This window comes from Rhinolophus hipposideros (assembly GCF_964194185.1).
Source record: "Rhinolophus hipposideros genome assembly, chromosome: 18".
Taxonomy (NCBI): Eukaryota; Metazoa; Chordata; class Mammalia; order Chiroptera; family Rhinolophidae; genus Rhinolophus; species Rhinolophus hipposideros.
Window position 1 is genome coordinate 31,774,554 of NC_138064.1, and position 18,829 is coordinate 31,793,382.

At 42.0% G+C, this 18,829-nt stretch overlaps 2 protein-coding genes across 2 annotated transcripts in view; one reads left to right on the forward strand and one right to left on the reverse strand.

Annotated features, from left to right (window-relative positions):
- Positions 1-2,730: 2,730 nt before the first annotated feature.
- PEG10 (paternally expressed 10) lies at positions 2,731-9,991 on the reverse strand. Its single transcript, XM_081080205.1, has 2 exons — positions 9,837-9,991; positions 2,731-4,054 (listed from the first exon to the last, which is right to left on the reverse strand). The coding sequence occupies exons 1-2, from the start codon at positions 9,839-9,841 to the stop codon at positions 2,860-2,862; spliced, it is 1,200 nt and encodes a 399-aa protein (XP_080936331.1). The 5' UTR covers positions 9,842-9,991; the 3' UTR covers positions 2,731-2,859.
- Positions 9,992-10,250: 259 nt separating this feature from the next.
- Positions 10,251-18,829, forward strand: part of SGCE (sarcoglycan epsilon) — a gene marked incomplete at its 5' end in the record, with an annotated part of 63,111 nt that continues 54,532 nt past the window's right edge. Inside the window, 2 exon segments of the mRNA XM_081080204.1 lie at positions 10,251-10,277; positions 10,279-10,447. Of these exon segments, the coding sequence (XP_080936330.1) occupies positions 10,251-10,277; positions 10,279-10,447 (196 nt within the window).

The following is an 18,829-nucleotide window of genomic DNA, read 5'->3' on the forward strand; positions in this document are numbered from 1 at the left end:
ACATTTATTTAAGTATTTAAACATGCAAGAATAAGGGTGGATGATAGTGAATATGTGAAAGATGATGTTGATGAAAAATGAGACTTCACCATTAGACTCCTCTTCCTGATAGGCAATTTGAAATACATATCATATTTTTCTACTGCTTAAACTGTATTTTGGCAATTGGAGATTGTATGCTGAAACACATGCTCCTTGAAGCCTGCCTCTTTCTTCTCTGTGTGTGGCAGCAAAATGAAGTCTCAGCAACCAGGCAAGAAGGATGACATAAATCCTGCAGCAGGGTTAATGGTAGTAGTAAAGAATTAAACAGAAAAAGAGAGGTTAGACAGACCATTCAAGGAAGTAGCAAGGGACCAGGTTAAAGGAAGTCAGGCAGTCCCAGGTTAGCACAAAGCATCCAGGAAACACCAGATGATGTCACAGGATTAAAGACAATGCTTGTGTTGTCTGTTTCTTTGAGTCACTTGAGTTGCTTTCTGAGGCCTTTCATTCATTGGCAGCTGAATTTGATGCTCACTAAAGAAGTCCATATTTTCCAGACAGTGTTCAGTGCCCAAATTTCCCTTCTTCAAAGACATCCCTCCCAGGCATAGGAGTGTGGGTGTGGGTGCTAAAATCATTTCCCCTCTAAGCCTCCTGATGCTACAGTTTAGTGAGGGGACTAATGATGAAATGCCCAGATACTTTGGAGGCAAACACGTGGACATATGTTCCCAAGATTCCAGGTGATACTCTTCCAGCCCATTAACAACACTCATGAATATTCTATCTAAAGTATTAGGACAAGTTGGTAACATTAACTCAAATTCCCTTTTTAAGAGTTGGGTACAGGATTTCAGAGTCCTTCTGATTTGCTACTCATTAGCCCTCAGATATGATTGAGAGGTGGTCACACTTCACAATATCTAACACAACTAGAGCCACCGATAGTCTCTGGTTACCAGGTTTAACATTTTGGGGAAGCATTGCTGGCATGACGATGGTAAGGTGTAGTGAAAAAGCCAGAGTTCTTGGGTACACATGATTTGCACCAGCATGTGAAGGCACACTCAACACACAGGAGTCCGTCTGAGAGGGCACTTCCTTCTCAGGCCTGAGGTGTTTCTGTCGCAGGTATTTTGCCTGCCCCTGGGAGAACCTGTCAAGTTGCTGCTCCTTGAGAATTAACGGAACCATGAAAGAGGAGTATGAAGATGGTGAAGTTTCTAAGGGTGCAGCAAAAAGATCACGGAAGCCGTTTCACACTGCACCAATAATTGTGGCTTCCTTAATAAGGCGTCGGTCCTCCAATGATGTAAAGAGAGTCCCGAAACTGCAAGAAAAGTCATGTCCTCTTCCTCCTCGTCTCTCCCTCCATAAAGAAAACAGCATTCCCTGTGTTTGCATCAGCTTCTCTGTAAATGTTAATCGAGGCTTCCAGGATTCGCTGGGAAGTCAACTTTATTATGAATTTTGGTCACCTTGGCAGTCAAGGTGGAAAACTGATAATCTGTTTGTGAATATTCTGTTGCTCCCAGGAAATGGTGAAGAACTTTTGGTGCTTTTAGGATGTGTGCCAGTCCAGGGTGGCCCTGACCTTCTGTAGCCATTTCAGAGAGGACAGCCTCAGGTTGGCCTGAAGATGCAGTAAGCCCAATTTAGCACACAGTCACTGATTGAGAAGCTGGGCACGGATCAGCTGAGGGCAGAGATCCTGAAAGACGTGACTAATTTACAGGGTGCTGTAGGACGGCGGCGGCGGCGGTGGAGGCGGAGGCGGGGGCGGCTGCGGGGGTGGATACTGAGGGACCGGAGGCTGGCGGTACCAATGCGGATTCCAAGTGATCATCACAGGCACGTACAGGGAGCGGCCATGTCCATCTCGTCCCACTGGGTACCAGGCGAATCCGACTGGGTAGGTCGGGTACGTGGCATAAGTGGGGTACGTTTGGTATCCAGGTAACTGAGGTACATATTCCGTGTATGTCGCCAGATGAGCTTGGTCATCTAAATTTGGAATAGAGAGTCGAGGGTACTGATTCTGGATGGTGAAACTGTTGGGAGCTCGGCAGTCGTAAGAAACTTGCAGTTTCCACCCCCTTTTCACTTGGAGAACTTGGGCTCCATTAGGTGCAATTGTTGGAGTAATCAGCCCATCTTTCACATTTCTGGCCACGAAATCACGCAGAGCTGCCATTTCAGGTTCGGACAGTGAGTACACATGTCCGCTGGGAATACTGTGTGCTCCAGGAATCATCTCTATGGTAGGGTCAACCAGGCGGTGATCTGGGTAGACGTTTTCATCTACTGGAGTGTACACATTCTGGACATAGTAATACCTCACTGGTTGGTAAACTCTGTATCCATCCATTGGGTAGTAAAAGGACGGTTGTGCTGGTGGTGGGAGAGTTGGCGGTATTGGAGAATACATCCGGCAGTGGTATCGGCAGTATTCAGAATCAAAGACGATCGATCGGGTGCTCCAGGTGATGTTGGGATCGTGTGTGCTCAGCCAGCGTACCCCTAGGACGACGGGGAAGAATGGAGACTGAGTCACATCAAACGACAGCACCTCACGGTGATCTCCCAAGTCGACTACCAGGTCGTGTGTTTCGTGGACAACGGGGCCCGATGCTATGGGACGTCCATCAATTGCTTCTACAAGTATTGGCCAGTCCTTGACCCTTAGAGGAATTGCATTCTGGGCAACATATTCGTGATCAATGAAGTTGCCAGAAGCACCAGAATCGATCATGGCTCGGACGAACAGGGTGTGTCTGCCCGGAAGATGAATCTGGAGCATCACTTGCAAGTGAGGAGATGAAGCATCATCTGGTGGGGACCTTATTATTTCTGGCCCGGTCGCTGAAGGTCCCTCTACAGCGGGGCCGGGGAGTTTCCCGCCGGCGAAGCCTTCGAGGCCTTGGCAGGACAGTTGTCAGCGTAATGACCTCCATTCCCACAGTAGAGGCAGAGATTCAGCTTTCTGCGTCTTTCTTTCTCTTCCTGGGTCAGGCGCATGCGGGCACCTCCCACGGGCTCGGTGGGATCCACCTGGTGGTGGTTGGTAACGTGAGGCAACACAAGCGCACGGGGTGGGGAGCGTGGCTTGCGGGCTGCAGCCGCCCTGGCCAGCCTTCTCTCGATGTGGATGCACTGGCCAATCAGTGCAGACAGTGACTTGGCGACTTCTTGGCGTGAGAGCTCCGCCTGAATGTGGTCGCTCAGCCCCTCGTGGTACTGGTCAATCAGTGCAGGCTCGTTCCAATCCAGGTCCTGGGCAATCATCTGGAAAGCATTGGAATAGTCGATGACTGACCCCATGCCTTGGCGCAGACGTCTGATTTTGCGTTTAGCAGCCTCTCGCCTCTGTGGGTCTTCAAATACGTGCTTCATCTCAGTCATGAAGGCTGGGTAGTTGTGCATCAGGTAGTGGGCTCGCTCCAGTTTGGCAGAGGCCCAGCGGGCAGCACGGCCGGTCATCATGCTTGTCACGAAGCAGACGCGGACGCGATCAACTGAGAAATCTCTGGTGCTCTTTTCCATGAAGAGCTGGCACTGGGCCATAAAAGGAACCAGCATGTCTGGGTTGCCATCAAACTTCTCGGGAAGGTCTTCTGGGCACTCTTCCTCTACGGGAGCAGGTGGGGCAGCCGCGGCTGCAGCACCACGGAGCTCGAGGTCATCCTCCTCATCCTGGGGGGTGGGCTCCACTTGCTCACGAAGGTTGGAGTTCTCCTCTGTGAGCTTCTGCACCTGGTTCTGCAGGTTGTTGTTCTCCTCGGACTGCCTCATGACCTTCTCTCTGAGGTTGTTGATCTCTTCAGAGAGATCGTCCCGGCGCCGTTCAGCCAGGTTGGGGATGTACTGGCCCCTCTGGCTGCTGTGAGAGGAGGAGGAAGAGGAGGATGGGGGAGGAGGAGGAGGAGGAGGAGGGCAGTCGGGCCCCAGGGTGAGAGTTGGGGTGGGAGGGGACCTCCCAAGTGTAGCTTCACTCCTGTGGGGATGGAGGCCTGGATCCTGGCCTCCTCTTCCGCCCTTTCTTCTTTTTGTTTTCAAAAGCCTTTTGTTTCTGTAAATAAGGATAATAGCATAAATTCAACATACACATTCAAAGCAGCACAACACAAAGAAGATTTTAGCACTTAAAGTATTTACTAAAGTTATTTAAATACATGAGATTTAAAGTATCTCTTCACTCTACTTGCTTACATTAATAGTTAAACAAACAAAAACCCTGCAGAGACAACAGATAACGAAAAACACCCTACTTTTTGATGTCCAAATGACTTTTTCATCCTCAAAAGTCCTCTGTTCATTATGATTCAACAATACATAACTGTATCAACAGCATGTTTAACTTTACTGACTATAACAGAATGCTGAGACACTCCAAAAAAGTAGTTGTGTATGCAGAGAGCAGAACAAAAATCTTTTAAGGCAAAGATGGCTATTGAATAAATTACAAAAAATAAAGCCAAAATGATAACTGGTATTAGAGGAGTTACCTGAATAATAGATAATATTCCAGCCAATAGGGAACCAAAAAATGGGGGGGGCAATTAAAATCACAACGCCTGTATTCATCAACCATAGGGAGACGGGACATTCTGGCCAACACGTCACCATACAGAGAAGGTTAACTTGTATCAAAACAAACAACAACTGTCACAAAACCCACAGGATTGTCTAAATTGCTTTTCTGACCATAATTTGATTTCTGAAAGAGAATTCCCTATGAGACAGAAAAGGCACTGAGCAGCAACATGCGTATGTCAGTTTTCCTCCTTATTATGCAGGCAATCAACCATAGATATTAGTTGCTACCTCTTAGCAGCAGCTGGGCTATAAAATGGGACTTTGGAAGGAGCCCAGTAATAGTACACCTCAAACTTATAATAAGGATTTAATTAAATAATACACATACTAAATGTGCGGTAACTGTTAGCTGGTATTAAAAAGTAACAAGAAAACAGAAAGGTAACTTTCTGTGTAAAGAAGTTGTTGGGATTAAAACAGGGAGGGGCTGCAACTATGACAACCTGGGCTTGCATTTCCCATGTAAAGATATTATTTTTTTAAATACTGTTTGGTCAAACGAATCCAGGGCCTCATTTGACTTGCAGGTGACCAGTTTGCAATTCCTGCTTTTTAAATAAGATTGTCAGTGCAATCTGAAAGTTTGTAATTTAGAGTGAGATAGGGCTGAACTCCTAAGGGTGAGCGGTAGTGAGGGGTAGGGGGAGAGGTAGTGAGGGGTAGGGGGAGACAAGGAAGGAGATTAAATGTTCTAATTATGAGTATGGTGATAATAAATCACACATACAATAAACCATCACATAGTACCTATGTACTTTCTGAATATAGGGTTAAATGTATTTAGAGTAACTTAACTATTTTAGCTTTCAATGATTTTTTTAAATGAAAATAAAATTTTCCTTTCTGGAAAATTTTAGGAAAGTGTTCAAAAGTTTAGAAACATAAATAAAGAAGGCCAACTGCCTATTTGCTAAATTTTAATTGGGCCAACTGTTCTTCTCTGACCCATAAAGGCAAAAATGGATACCAAATTAATTACAAAAAACAAAACCACAAAGATAAAGTAGTTTTACAGTAAGCAGAGTCCTTAAGGGACAGATTTACTGTGCATTTAACTTGCTATTTAATTATTTTAATAATTTAGGCTCCCAGAACAATAAATAATCGACATTCAAGGTAAAATATTCAAGTTTAGAAAAAATGAGAAGATGCAATTAACACATCAGTCTGACATTTAGTTTCATTTCCAAATACTTAAACACAATTTTATTAATGACACTTAAAATAAAAGGTCACAGAATAATACAATTTTTATTAAATTTTTATTAAATTTTTAATAAATTAAGAGTATTAATATCCCATAAAAAATAATAAGAACAGGTCACGTGACTCAGGTGCCACTTCTGTCATCTAGACATTAATACTTTCAAAACTTAGAAGACTTCTGAAAAGGCATTTACTGCAGGGCCTGGTGCAGCCTGACCCAGATCAGGAAGGTTAATGACCTACGGGTCATTCACAGTCACTGGGGTGGGCTCTATTGAGGCTCCAGGTCTGATGGTTTTAACATCTGCAACACAATAATAGGTCAGAAATAACAATACATTAGGAAATCAGCAAATAATCAGTGAATTGTATAGAGAAACAGAAACATCAATAAGGGTTTAAAATTCAAATGTATTTTTCTAGACAAGAAGGTAGAAGTAAGAAGAGACTGGAGTTAAGACAATAAGAGGGGTTGCAACTATATAATTCAGGGATGCATGTGCCCTCCTCAAAGACATTCAAGTCTTTAAAACATTTTTGATCCAGTGCTGGTCAAGCAAATTCAGGGTTTTATTTGGCCTGAAACGTCACCAGTTTGAGATCCTTGACCTTTACTGATACTATCAGGCCTCAGGGGTTGTAATTTTGGGGTGGGACTCTAAATCCTAAAAGAGATAAATGCCCAGAACAGAGTACTTTGACCATTAAAAGTAATAGGGCAGTGGACAGGTAGGTTAACAATAAGTGTAAGTAAAGTTTTAAAACGTTTAAATAGCAACTGAAGTGACAATTCACTAGGGAACAGGAGCATTGTGACTGGATTTGAATTACAGAACTATTGTTTCTTAAACGCCCTCTTAGTAGGAGCTGGATGGGGGTGGGGAATGTGTTCAAGAGGCCCCATTCCTAAAACCTGAAAGGACGCACAGCATAAAGCCAAGCCACTTGGGATAGATGCCACCTTTACATATGAAAGAGTTCAGTGTTAGTCTATTTAGGAATTAAATCCATACACTTAATTAATCTTTGGTTCTTCAGGATGACCTCTAAAATTCTCTATTCCCGAAACACACCAAAGAGCAATAGTTAACCAAAACCCACTGCACATTAAAGATTCCATTAGGAAATGACACTTCAATAAGCAACTCCTAATTGTTTTACATTTTCAAATGTCCAATTTCTTTTTGAGTGTTATGAGCACTATTTGTAAAATGCCAAGTTCATTAATATGCATATGTTGTTACTATTGCTTTGAAACTTTTTACAATGCAGACACAAAATTTCCAAGAGGAGGGGTGTCAGGGTGGCAAGGTAGGTAAAAAGTGTCTGGGGATTTACTTAAAACTGTAATTATGATAAGCACATGTTATCCATAGATTGTATACTTGGCGGGGGGTGGAGTGGGGGGGGTGACAGATTTTTGAGACCCAAATCCCACCTAACAAAGTCCTGGCTCATGGTGTATAATATACGGAAGCCGTTTTTTAAATTTCTTTATTTAGTTAGAAACATAAACATGGTACACCTCACTAGTAGTAAAGTACACACTTATTTTATATAGATGTTTAATAATGCCAGTTAAAACCCTCAATCTCTATTTTGTAATGTAACCACTTTGTCACATTACATATATACTTTAAATATGACAATAATGTATCATTAAAAGTAATCCACTTGCGCCAAATTTTAGTTTTTGCTTTATGTTTTTACAAAAGCTAATTATTTTGAAAACTTTAAGTTAATTTAGTTGCTTTATATTTTAATTACAGCTTACGTTATTAGAATGTATGTTATTAAAAATGTATCTTTTTAAAAATATTCTGTTAAAAGTGAGAGAGAAGGCGAGCAATGCTTTGGACAATCCAGGACAGCAAAGCACCATAGGAAAGAGCCAGGAGCCAGAAACCAGAAAAAACCTGCAGACACCAAAGAAAGCACGGAATAAACCAATTTACTCTGGTCATATAACTCATATTTAACGAATGCCTACCACGTGCCAGGCACAATTCATAAATATGTAGCCAAGGCTAATCCCCTATAGGTGCAAGAAAAAAATCCAGCTTCATAGGCACACAGATAAACACCTCATCCTCTCAAAGGCCAAGCCAAGCAGCACCAATAAGCCTCTTAAAACTCCTATGAAACAGTTCAAGTTGTTCTTATTTTGTATCCACCAACAAAGCATCCGATTCTAGTAGGTCCCACCACAACGGTCCAGTAGTCTCACAGAAAACCACAAAAAAACCTTAAATGTGAAAGTATTTAAAACATTTTATATATCATCTGTAGTATAAACTTTTAGCTGGATTGCCTTTAGAGGCGCCAACCATGTGAACTTAGACGCACCCTTCCTTATAAGCCACTATCAGTTTAAGTGGCGGGATGTTACTTAACTTAAGCAAAACACTTATCACTTCCATGCATAATTACTATTGTTATTAATTGTTCTTTATTATTCTTGTATTTATTAGATACTAGTGGATAAAAAGCAAAACGGGCACAGCAGAGAAACCGCAAGAGGGCGGGGCTGTGCAGCCAGACCCAGGCAGTGAAGGCGCGCCGGCGCAAAGGTAAGCCTGATGGGAGGGGCTAGGGCCTCACACTGCGCAGGCGCAGGCGGGCTCTGGAGAGGCGGGGTTTACACCAACCAAGAGGCGGGCTCAGGGAGGGGCCAAGCTTTGGAGAGGCGGGGTCTAAGGAGGAGCCACCTCAGGAGGAGCGCTCTGGGAGAGAGGAGGGGTCTAGAGGAGCCGCCTCAGAGGAGGTGGAGTCTGGGGAGGCCGGGTCTAGAAGGCGCGCTCTGGGAAGGCGCGCTGCAGAGGAGGCGCGCTCTAAGTAGGCGCTGGGAGGCGCTAAGCCGGCTCCAAGCTGGTACTGCAGAGAAGGCGCGCTAGAATGGGCGGGGCAGGTCTGAGACTGGCTGCAAGCCTATCCCAGGATACCCCCCAACCCCTCCCACCAGACTCCGACAGCCAGATTCATATTTCATGCAACAAGAGCAACCCCCCCCCTTACCCCTATCCAATCCCCCTTCCAATACTAAGTAAACCAACAGTTTCCACAAACTGTTGCTGGGCGCCAATTCGCGCCACCACTACAACCACTTCAATCAAGCGCAGCTAGGCAAGGCAGCCCGCTCTGCCACCATCAAAAGATTCCCTTTTACACTCAAGTCAGGGCCCCTCCACTCCACTGCTATAGCAGGAATGGTATGGGCAGAATGTTAAATAATAATTTTTGCCCAGGGCTCCATTTTGTCTAATAAAATGCAGAGAACCATCCTGCAGAAACATAGTGGGAGCCATTCCAAAAGGTGTGTTAGAGACAAAGGGTGGGGTTCCCCTCTAAGAAGACAAAAGTAATCTTACTCTGTAGCTCATATCCTTCTACAGCTGGTTTCTTTGTAGCACAAAACAGTGCAGGTTGGATACCTCTGCAGATGTTATTACTTTGTAGCGCATTTGCGAGTATAAATTGTTCTGCAGCTCATGGACCTCTGCAGTTCCTGTACCTTGTAGCGCAATGAAGCGCTGTTGTAGTGCTAATCATATCATTTTTGTAGCGCTATTCTTCTGCACCTCAGATTTTATAGCGCATTTAAAGCGCAAATCAGTCTGCAGCTCATATATCGCTGTAGTTCATACTGGCTTGTAGCGCACTGAAGCGCCCATCAGTCTGTAGAGCAATTGAAGCTCTTATCAGACTGGAGCACATCTGAAGCGCTTATCAATTTGTAGCGCATGAAGCGCCAATTAGTTTATAGCGCGTATCACTTCGTAGCGCATTTGAAGAGCAAATTGCAAATTGGTCTGTAGCTCATGCCCGTCTGCAGCTCATGTCTGTCCGCAGCTCATGTCTGTCTACAGCCCATATCTGGACTTAGGTCCTGGAAATCAAAGCCCTGAAGGCTTGATTTCTCCACTGTTTGGGGGAACAGCCAGTGAAGGCATGCCAAGGTTTGCGTGGAGACATTCAGGGGCGCTACTCCATCTCCCGCAGCTCCCGATAAGAACGGGGAATGAATGTGATCTTAAAAAAAAAATCCTCACCGCATACTCACCACGCGAGGACTCCTCTGCGAAGACAGGAAGGACGAGGTCCCACACCTGTGCCAGGCGTGGGCTCCACTGGGTGCTCCGCAGCCTGGAGTGGCTCCGGCCGCGAGCCCGCTCAGCGGACCTTTCTCGAGGATCGGTGGACCCTCTCGGCGGTTCTCCTAGGTCGTAGTCAGGTTTCTTCGACACACACCAACCGAAGTTGAAGCGCGTGTACCCGGAGCTCCGACTGGGAGCCTTATATAGGCTGAACAGAGGAGGGGGGCACCAAATCCCAGCGTGCTCCGCGGGTTAGGGGGGCGGAGGTGGGGGAGCGGGGGCGGGAGACATGGGGGATGGGATGGGGGCGATGGCCACGCTACACTGGCCCGCCGCTAGAGGGAGTACGGGATTAAGGAGGGGTGCACGATGCTGATGCTCAACTGGCCAAGCTGGGAAGAAAGAAGAAAGGGAGGGGAGGGGAGAATCGAGGACGGCCGGCCTAGCCAGGCCAAGAAAGCAATTGCCCCGGTGGTGCAAGCTGGGCGACCCTTGTGCTTGGACAAGACAGGGTCGGGGGACACGCAGGATGAGCCCCGCGACCACTGGCACCTTCTTGCTGACAGGTTAGTGGCCCGCGCGCGACGGGAGGTCCCAGGGCCAACAGGCCGACGCCTCCCCATCCCCCGCCCAGATTTTAGGTACCCGGGTGCATTTTCTGGGCGTCATCCCTTCTTGTTGCCCCGGTCCCTACTGCACCCCTCATCCAGGACGCCCTGTACCCCACTTCCGGGCCCTGAGTGCAGCTTTCCAGGCTTGACCCCTGGCCTTTTCTTTTTCTCCGCGCCCCCGCGGCCCCTCCCTGGCCAGAGATCGCAGAAATTCCATCTCCAATATCCATTCCCAACCCTCAACTCCATCTTAGACCTGGTGGTGGGCCTCTCCATGTCCCTGCAGCTAAGAGCTGGGGGTCGTTGCCCATTTTTTCTGGGGGGGGGGGTCCATTACCTTGCGAATGGGTTCTGCGGCCTCGGCCGGGAGGCAGGCCATAGGAAATGGGTATCAAGCTGCGTCCCCTTCTACACAAACACTCATTTTTTTCTTCTTTTTCTTGAATTCGATCGGGAGAGAACACAAAAATGCATTTGAAACATCTAATTCCCCTCTCTTACTAAGTGCATTTCTCGGCGGCGGAAATCTCGTCTTTCTCAGGTTTTCAGGATCAGGGGTGCAGAATCATGAAATGCTGGAGCTAAACGGGAGCGCAGGTAGGGTTAACCCGGGCTGAAGGCCAGAGACACTACAAACAGCAAGCACCATTTGCCCCACCAAGTGCTCCATTTAGAGAAAGCAAAAAACAATTAAAAACAGCTGTGGATGCCTCCAAAGAGTTTGGCGGGCTTCGGAGGCTCGCAGCCACGGCCTTTTGGTGATGATTACGAGAGATTTTCGCAGATACCTAGCTCTCCCTGTAACGTTGTGTTTTTGTAAATCTTTCAGAGTAAATGAATACATTTAGTCACGGCAATCGCACATTTAATCTTTTCAAGCGTGTTGCCGAGATTCGGCCTCAAGTATTTGTGTGTATTTCTACGTGTAAACGTATATTTTACATTAGAGAAAATTGCAGTGAGTTACAGGACTCATTTAGAACACTGATGAGGAAGGATGCGTTAAAAAAAAAAAAAAAAAGCCTTAACGCGGATTTCCATTTAAGTGCCTCAAAGTGTTAGGCGCTGAGAACACGGACAATCTGTTGGTAATCTGAATACAAGTTTAAGTTAAAATGGAAAACCAAATTATCTACAACTGATTGAGGTTCCTAAAACATGGATGAGACACATTTCGTATTTGAAGGCTAAAACTGAACATATTTTAGTAGCATTGCTACAGATTATTTTATGTGTAGAAGATAAATAAGAATTTGACCCATTATAAGTGATAGGGTGGCAGGGATCACACTTAAGCGAAACTTTCTAGGAATAAACAAAACTAGCACGTTTGCTGAGATTTTACTTTTTATGAGAAATAAAATGTTGACTATTAGATATATGAATGAATGAAAGATATTTTTCCAGGAAGTTGGGGGAACACAATTTTAATTTTTAGAAGTGCCTTTTAATCTTCAGTCTTCACCCTTTTCTGCAAAATAGAATAATTTCAGGATTTCTTATGTTTGCCAGAATACTGTTGTGGTGACTTTAGGACTTAGCTTTTTTTTCTTCTTTTTAATCTAGAAAGTTACTTCACCTAGTTGTTGGCTGATATTCTTTTCTAAAAAGTGAGATGAAAAACCAGTATAGATGGTAGAGAAAATTCAAGTTTAAAAATTTATCCGAAGACTTGTAAAGTTTGAACAAGTTTCAACCAATTTGATTTTATATTTCAAAATGTTAACCAGAACTTTTTCTATAAAATAAAGCTTTAGTATTATTTTTATCATAAAAAAAGTAATTTTTGTTGTACAAAATTCAGGGGGAAAAAAACTCCAAAAAATGGGGGGAAAATCAAGAAGAAAATCAAGATCACCTGTAACCTCTTCATTCTAAGATAACCCCAGTAAACATTATGGAGTTTACTTTTTCATACTTTCTCTATGCATATATATGTACCTAACTAATAAATATTTTTCATAGTTCCATATGTATAATTTCTAAAAATTAAAAATGGGATCAAATTAATTGTTCTCCATTATTTTCTTTCCAAGGAGCCTTAACTGTCAAATAACACTACATTTTCAGAGACTTTTAAAAGAAAAAATAATAGTACGTTTTCTAATTAAAATTTTAAATGTACATACATACTTAAAACCAGAGAACTGAGAATTTTTTCTGATCTCACTATTCTAACATATACATAGTTATAATTTTGGTGTATTTCCTTGTGTTTTCTTTCCTTTACATATGAAATAATTTTTTCTTTGCCTTAGAAATAGAATTTTCTATGAAAAAATTAGTAGATAAGTAGTTTTGATTTGATAAAACTTTCTTACCTAAAACAACGAAGCAATATTAAAAACAAAATACAAGGTTAATAGACAATACTTTAGATAACATTTTTGTGTTATCTAAAGGAAAGCAACAAAACATTAAAAACCACCTCCCAAAAAACTAATAAAGAATTTTAAACACTTTTTTGACATTTAGTATCATAAGTGAATTTTTGATTTTCTGAGATATTTGTTCTTTTTGTTGACTGTTATCCATTTTGCACAAGATTACATGTAAAGCAGAAAGAATTGCTAATGTGCATTATCTATTTTATAAAATAATAACTGGGCATCTATTTTATAAAATAATAACTGGGCATCGTATTTGGACTTTTAATGAGAACTAAATGAGAATCCATCTTAATGAGAATTTGCTCTGGATCTATGAAGCTGTGGATTTACCACCTGTATTTAACTTCTAATGTAGTGGGAAAATTGTATTTCAAAACGAAGTGGGATTTTCACTTGTCAAATAATAACTAGACTTTCTGTTTGGACGTTTTTACCTATTTTTTTGACAATTTGCCATTTATCTATGAAGCTGTTGATTTGCTTCATGTATTTAGCTTAATTTCTACAATGGTGGGAAAAATTGTATTTCAAAACAAAGTGGAATTTTTATTTGTTAAATAGTAACTGGACTTTCTAGTTGGATGTTTTATCTATTTTAAATGACAATTTGCTATGGATGTATGTATGAACCTGCTGATTTACTACATACATTTGGCTTAACTTTCAGTGTGGTGGGGAAAATTTATTTCTCAGCAAAGTAAAATTTTCAGTGGTCAAATATTAACTGGATTTAGTGTTTGATCACTTTATCCATTTATTATAAGAGTTTGCCGTAAATCTAAAAGCTGTTGATTTACCTCATATATTTAGCTTAACTTCTAGGATAGTGGACAAATTGTATTTCTAAGCAAAGTGAAATTTTCACTTGTCTCTGATGGAAAAAAAAACGGGAAAGACAACCTCAAAGAGGTAAAGATAACATGCATCCAGTTTCTATCATTGGTTTTCCACTGATGAAAACCATGCTGTAACCAAAGTGCTGAAGCAGTACAGAAACCTTGATACGTTAAAAAATTCTCAATCACATATTCCAACTGTTTGGGATTCTAATAAGTGCAGTATTTATAGATCACAGTTTCTCTAAAATAACTAGCCACTTTGCTTTGTTTTTTCTTTTTTTGCTAACTGATCACCCTTATTTTATCTGACCCCTTTTCTCAAAATTTACCCTTACCTCAGTTCTAAACACCAAAGTGTAAATTCTGCTGCTATTCTACTCTTAGTGTAAAAAGGACTAAAAGTGAATAGATGATACAGATTTATGTGTCCGTTAGGTTCTTCACTGGAGCTCTGTTTTTAGTCTGGAGCTTCACAGAGATGTTAATATGATGATTTTGTTTTTCTTTCTATCCTCTCCAACCTCTCCAGCAGAGACAGACAGACATGACAGACAGACAGACAAACGTGCACGCGTGCAACACATCAAGTTTTTCTCTAAACTTAAGGATTCAGTTCTCTAGTCTGCTATCTCCCTGATTTCCAGAAATATTAAGCCAAAAGCAACAATGCAAAATTGTGAAAAGGAAACTTGTGTTTCTAAGGATCAACAAGTCTTTTCAAATGACTGTTTTTGTAATTGAGGTTTTCAGGTCGGATCAGAGAGAGTCTCAATGCTTTTAAAGCTGTTTTCACATGAACTGCCTCCAAGCAAAATTCTCTTAAGCAAAATCCCTGTGTCTTCCGTTTTTAAAACAATGTTAACTATAGCAAAGACAGTACTGAATAAAAAGCTATCTCCGCCGTCTGACAGGAGAACACATCTTTCCGTCAGTGCTAATTCTTCCCTTCTAGTCTTTGCTCTGTGTGCACATATATTTTTACATGGCTATATTTTTAATATGTGTATATTGTTTACACTTGGTTTTGAAATATCAGTGAATCCTTTTTCCAGCGAAGCATTTGCCAAGGCTTAAGGATAGTTTGTGTGTGACATGGTGTATAGACTAGTAGGATTGCTTTCTGAGCATGAGGCCAGCTGACCCTGCACCTGCCAGGTGTGTGGGTTACGGAGTTTGAGTCCCGGAGTAGTGCCTGGTGAGGGATCACAAGGCTTTGCCTTGGTTCTGCTCTTCTTAAAATCTTTATGAATGACTTTGATGAAGATATAGGATGTTTGCTGTGAAACCCATGGATCACTTGAAAAGGGTAACTGTTACAAATTGATAACAGAATGTAGGGTTAACATGGTTTAAAATAGGCTGAAATGCTACACAAAAAGATATTTTATTGTAGTAAATGCATCATAATTCATTGATGTGTAAGGAAGGTTACTTTATATGGTGGCAATTTTTGAGGAAAAAGGTTAATGTGAACTAGTGGCATGACGTGGCTGCAAAAAAAAAATCAAATTTAGATTCTAGTAACAGTATAGTGTCCATATGTCACAGAAATTAATAGTAGCCTGCTCTAATTAACACACCTGTAGTATTGTGTCCATTTCTGGCTGTCACATTTAAAGAGAGATGTTGACAAATTAGACAACTTTCAGAACAGTCCGTGGGGATGGTGAGGGGCCTGGCAATCCTGTCATAGGTGGTATCCTCAGAGGATCTGGAAATGTTTAGTTTGAAGACTATGAAAGTAGACATAAACTCTCTTCTGTTTGCTTCAGAGAGCAGAACTAGCATCAGTGGGTGAAAGGTAGAGATGGATTTCAACTCGAATAGTGCAGCTCAGCAAGGGAATCAATCAACTTAACACCTTTACCTGGTCTATTCTTTTAAAATATCAGAAATAGTCACCTTTCTTGCAATGAATATTTAATTTGAAGGCCATGGTAACATTTTAGTGTAGGACAGCAAAGATGCTTGTGATAGAAACATTTTATTTTTTTTTGATAAACTGTCTGAAAAGAATAGTCCTGTGTATTGCACGTTGATCTCTTGCAATTTGAAAATAGCTGCGACAAGGCCATTTAACACATAACACATTCCTTCTCTCATTCCATTTCAAACATGAAAATTTGAGAAGAGAATTAAAGATTTTTTTTTTTTTCCTGCAAGGTGTATTGGTCTTTACTTCCTTCCTAGAATCGTTCCTTTCCTGGTGTTTCTAGCTCGCTGAGAGCAGGCTCCGGCAGAGAGGCTGTGGATGCTGGGGTCACTCAGGGTTAAGGGGAGCAGGTCTCTGCCGGCCCCTGCTCTAGGACAGCTCAGCCCTCAGCTGGTGGAGCCTTTTACCCAGGGGCAAATGTGGGGCAGTTCTCCATTCTGCCGTTTGCCCCCCTTATATGTCTTTGCAATACTATATACGGGTTTTTTTGTGTTTGTTTGTGTTTGGTTTTTTTCTTTTTTTTGCTTTTCAGTAGAAAATAAAATCTTTCAATCAAAAGTAGTTTCTAACACCGTGCTCTTTTAACTTTTCTCCATTTGAGGTTAACCTGGTTTCTGACTGCCTCAAGAATACATTCTTAGTATCTCAAACATGTCTTGGGACAGATTTTTCTTTCCTGGCCATTTGCCTGTTGATTGTTTATTTTAATTACCGTATCTAACTTTGAAAATATGATGGCTCAAAGTTAAATTGTAGGGCATGCACACAGGACCCCACTTGTGAGGAGTGATAACCTATAACACTTCTAACTCCACATAATTTTCATGCCCTGGAACCTTGAAAACTAAGGGGGCCTCCAATGAGAGATGTGAAGAAAGAACTTTCTTCAGTCATCTCTTTTAATCAACTTTTTCCTGCTTCTTTCACCCCAGCCTCTTCCCTCCACACCCAGAACTTTCATCTTCTCAAATTGTTAGGTCAGGAATACAGTCACTGTTACTCTGGGCGAAGTATTATTTTTAATGTTGAACACGTTTCTCTATCTTTTAATACAAGTGCTATGCACTTTTGTGGTACTGTGATAATGCAAAAGGCAACTTCTGATGGCTCGCTTCCCAGTTGTTGAAGATGCCACAGGCGGTCCTGGGCTGAGCTCCTATTTCCGAGAGAAACGCTCACTCTGAGCTTCTCTGGCTTGTCACCGCTGGCTCACCTGAACGGCAGGCGGCTGGCCACTTGCAATTCCTTGAATTCAGTGCTTGCTTGGGAAGTACATGATCCCCAATGATTCTTGAACTTCAAGAACTTATTTCAGGAAATAAATATGAAACCTCAAAACATGGGTTGCTGGTGTGATTCCTAATGTTACAATCTTGAAAACAATATGCTAGTAAAGCTAACGTGCTATTTTCTTTTTATGTCACTTTGGTAGAATTTTTATCTTTTGTGTCTTCCTCGAAGAATTTTTGTGCAGTATTGATGCAGTAGCAGTTTAAATGTTTATTACTTAAGAACCACTCATCTTTTGCACATCTGACTTTCTACTTAATTGCCTTGGTGATCAGACTTTTAGACTAGATCTTCGGCATTCCTTTCCACGGGAATCACCATAGCATCTGTTGTGACATGGAAGGCAGACTTTTTCCCCCCCTGACAAATGAAGCCGCTTGTTTCAAAAATGTTTAGGAGTTAGGCAGCTCTGGTGTAAATTCTTTCTCATTCTTTAGCGTTTCACTCATTCATCTGGTCACCACTTTGATTATTATGGAGATTTGGGGTTCACTGCGAGTTTGAAAGAAGAGATCACACTTAATTTTCCTAGTGTAGTTAAAGTGAACTATTTTAGTGCCCGATTTCTTCAGCAATAGCCATGGAAGTAAAGTTGATCTTTTACCTTGGAATGCAGAAGAAAAGAAAAATACAGCCCAAGGTAGTTGTTTTTTTCTCCTTAGGAAATTGGTGTTTCTCGCTGTGCAGTAAAATGACATTGGCTTTTCTCCCCTATGAAATAGTTCATCAGTGTAGCACCTTTAACATCTTTCATTTTCTGTAGTTACAGAGTTGATTCTAATCAAAGACTGGGACTGCAGAAGTGGGAACAGAACAGGTTGCTACATGTGCTTATCAAAATTTGAAATGTATGTTATTTTTTGTCTAGACGTTTTACTTCTGGGAGTTTAGCATACAGATACACTCCTGAAAGTGTTTAAAGATAAAGGTATAAGGATGTTTATGGTAGAATTGATAGCAATTATGAAAAACTAGAAAAAAATAGGAGTCATCTTTACTAACTAATAATTCTTTCTTTCTTTCTTTTTTTTTTTTTTTATGTCAGCTGGTTTTGAGACTCTGTGTGAGTTGCCAGGGAATACACGGTCCCAGGCATTATGGAACTTTTACACTATTGGGATTGACAAAGATTAATCAAATAATCACATATATAAATGTGCCTTTAGAACTATGATAAATCCTATAAACACTACTAGAATTTCTAAGTAGAGGATTTGGCCATGCAGGGGGATTAGGAAGTCTTCTTTGAGGAAGTACTCAGAGCTGAAGAATGAGTAAATGTTAGTGAGGTGAAGAGGAAAGATATATTTGAGGCAAAGGGAAGAGCTCTGTAGAGGCCCCTGGGCCCCTGGGCAGGTTGACATGGCAAATAGAAGGTGCTGGAACAAGTCCAGTGAGGTTGGAGCTGAGAGAAGGGGGAGCGCAATATGAAAGGAGGCTTGATAGGAGGTGAGGGAGCACATTTTGCAGGATCTGTTAGACCACATTAAAGAATATAATCTTTTCCCTAAAACCTATGGGAAGTCTTGTGAGGAGTTTAAGCAGGACATGATCAGATTCACATTTCAAAAAGAGCACTTTGGCTGCTTTGTGAAGAAAGGTTTTTAAGAGTCAGAATAGGTTGCAGCAGACCTGCTCCAAGGCTATGGTAATCGGAATCAAGGATAGACATGATGGTCTCATGGGGAGATGAAGATAGGAAGGACATTTTGAGGGGTAAACAGCAACAGGAGTGGGTTTTGAATTGAGTTTGGGGTGGAGATTGGCAAGAGGAGATCTCAAGGGTGATTTCTAGATTTCTGTCACATTCATGAGGATGAATGGTGGTGCCATTCATAGGACAAGGAATAACAGAGGAGGACTAGACTAAGGGAAAGATCAGGAG